Source organism: Microtus ochrogaster, linkage group LG5 (assembly GCF_000317375.1).
Source record: "Microtus ochrogaster isolate Prairie Vole_2 linkage group LG5, MicOch1.0, whole genome shotgun sequence".
Classification (NCBI taxonomy): domain Eukaryota; kingdom Metazoa; phylum Chordata; class Mammalia; order Rodentia; family Cricetidae; genus Microtus; species Microtus ochrogaster.
The window spans coordinates 21997229-21999267 of NC_022031.1; the positions used below are offsets into that span (position 1 = coordinate 21997229).

The 2039-nt window shown below is 41.4% G+C and overlaps 1 protein-coding gene across 1 annotated transcript in view; it reads left to right on the forward strand.

Moving 5' to 3' along the window:
• LOC113457748 (ubiquitin carboxyl-terminal hydrolase 45-like) overlaps positions 1 to 2039 on the forward strand; it is a 29115-nt gene that overhangs the window by 9061 nt on the left and 18015 nt on the right. The window contains exons 3-4 of the mRNA XM_026786808.1: positions 739 to 815; positions 1116 to 1219. Of these exons, the coding sequence (XP_026642609.1) occupies positions 739 to 815; positions 1116 to 1219 (181 nt within the window). The remainder of the gene's footprint in view (positions 1 to 738; positions 816 to 1115; positions 1220 to 2039) is intronic.

Below are 2039 nucleotides of genomic sequence, written 5' to 3' on the forward strand. Positions count from 1 at the left end.
ACACATCTGTGGGTCTCAGAGGACAGTTCTCCAGTTACCCCCGTGTGTGACCCAGGGACCAAATCCAGATGGGCAGGATTGGCAGCAGGTACCTTTATTCATGGTCCACCTCATCAGCCCTAATGATGGATTTTTCACTGAAATAAAAAGTTGTGGAGCACGCCTTTAATCCCTGTCATCCGGAGACAGAGGCAGGGAGATCTCTGAGTTTGAGGTCCATAGGACAGCCAGGGCTACACAGAGATACCCTGTCTCAAATAAAATAAAATAGCCAGGCGGTGGTGGCGCATGCCTCCTTTAATCCCAGCATTTGGGAGTCAGAGGCAGACCAGGCGGATCTCTGTGAGTTCGAGACCAGCCTGGTCTACAGTGTGAGTTCCAGGACAGCCAGGGCTGTTACACAGAGAAACCTTGTCTCAAAAAACTGATAAGTAAGTAAGTAAATAAATAAACAAATAAATAAATACAGAAATTTAGTTACTTTAGAGCTAGTGATTAATTCAAGAGAAAGAAACTCTCAAAGTTAAGCCTTCTTTTTTTTTCTGTATTGTCTCCAGCTTCCTAGCTTCAGAGACTGGAGATGCTTCGGGCATTATATGTCACACGGCAGTGTGCTAAGCTCATAAGGAAGGAACAGTATATTCCTTTCTTTCTGCAGATATACAACGCCTTCCTAGACTCTAATAGTCATTAGAGTATTACCCATTCTGTGTAATTCTCATTCCTTTTCTTATCTAGTGAGGGATTTTACCACACTGGTCCTGTTTCCATGTTCAGTGCCCTTGGGGTGGAGGAGTGGGAAATATGTATTTGGGGTAGGCACCCCTGGGCTAGCAGGATGCTCAGTGTCCCACAGTATATAATAGACAGGACAGCAAGTGCATGCATTCCTAAATGACAGAGAAATAAATCCCCTGTGGTTATTGTATGTAAATACATAATAAACGGTAAGTTATCTACTTTACAAATAATGAAATTTGGTAAAAATTTTATCGCTCTTTGAAACTGTTCCCTCCTGTTTGAAACCAAACCTGTGCTTAAGTACAATATAAGATTTGCTCAGTTTGAAAGAAAGGTGTGTGTGAATCATACATGTAACATTTGTTTATCTTCAGGGGTGTGGTAGAAATTCCCAAAGCCAGCACTCACTGAGGCACTTCAAGAGCTCTGGGACCGAGTCCCATTGTGTTGTCATTAACCTGAGTACGTGGATCATATGGTAAGTTAACTTTTGCTAACACTTTATCTGGAAAAAAATGCTGAGCTTTACAAGGCAAAATAAAACTAAAATAAATGTATCAATGTGTACATTTTTCTCTTGTGTATAATCCGTGGGGGTAATTTAAGAAAAATAATTTTACTTACAAACATAAAGCTTAAATTAAAAAAAAAATCTTATCTTTCACATTTTCTTTGTACCATAAAAAAAGTCTGTCTGGTTGAATTTTTTGTGAGGAACTAATGCCGAATTCCAGCATCCTAAGAGAGGAAGGTACTTTAAGCACTCAGGTGGGTCAGGGATTCTCTCACTTTCACAGTGATGTTTTTAAAATATTATTGGAACCAAATATGTTGCCGTACAACTGTAATCACAACGCTGGGCAAAAACAGACAGGTGATTCTGAGTTCCAGGCCAGCATCCACAGTGGTCTTAACTCCAGTTCCAGGGAATCTGATGCCCTCTGTGGGTACTGCCTGCATATGGTGAACAGACATGGAGTCAGGCAAATACTCACACACGAAATAAAAATAAAGAAGACTTAAAACAGAAACCGAAACCAGGCATGCTGATGCACACATTTAGTCCCAGCATTTGGAAGGCGGGGGCAGGTGGATCTCTCTGAGTTACAGGCTAGCCTAGTCTGTGTTGCAAGTTCTAGGACAGCAAACACTAGATAGAGAGATCCTCCCTTTGTTGTTGTTTTGTCTTGTTTTTTGAGACAAGGTGTATCTACATAGTGCTGACTGTTCTGGAACTCAACCAGATTGGCTTCAGCTCACACAGATCTGTCTGCTTCTGCCTCCTGTGTACTGGATAC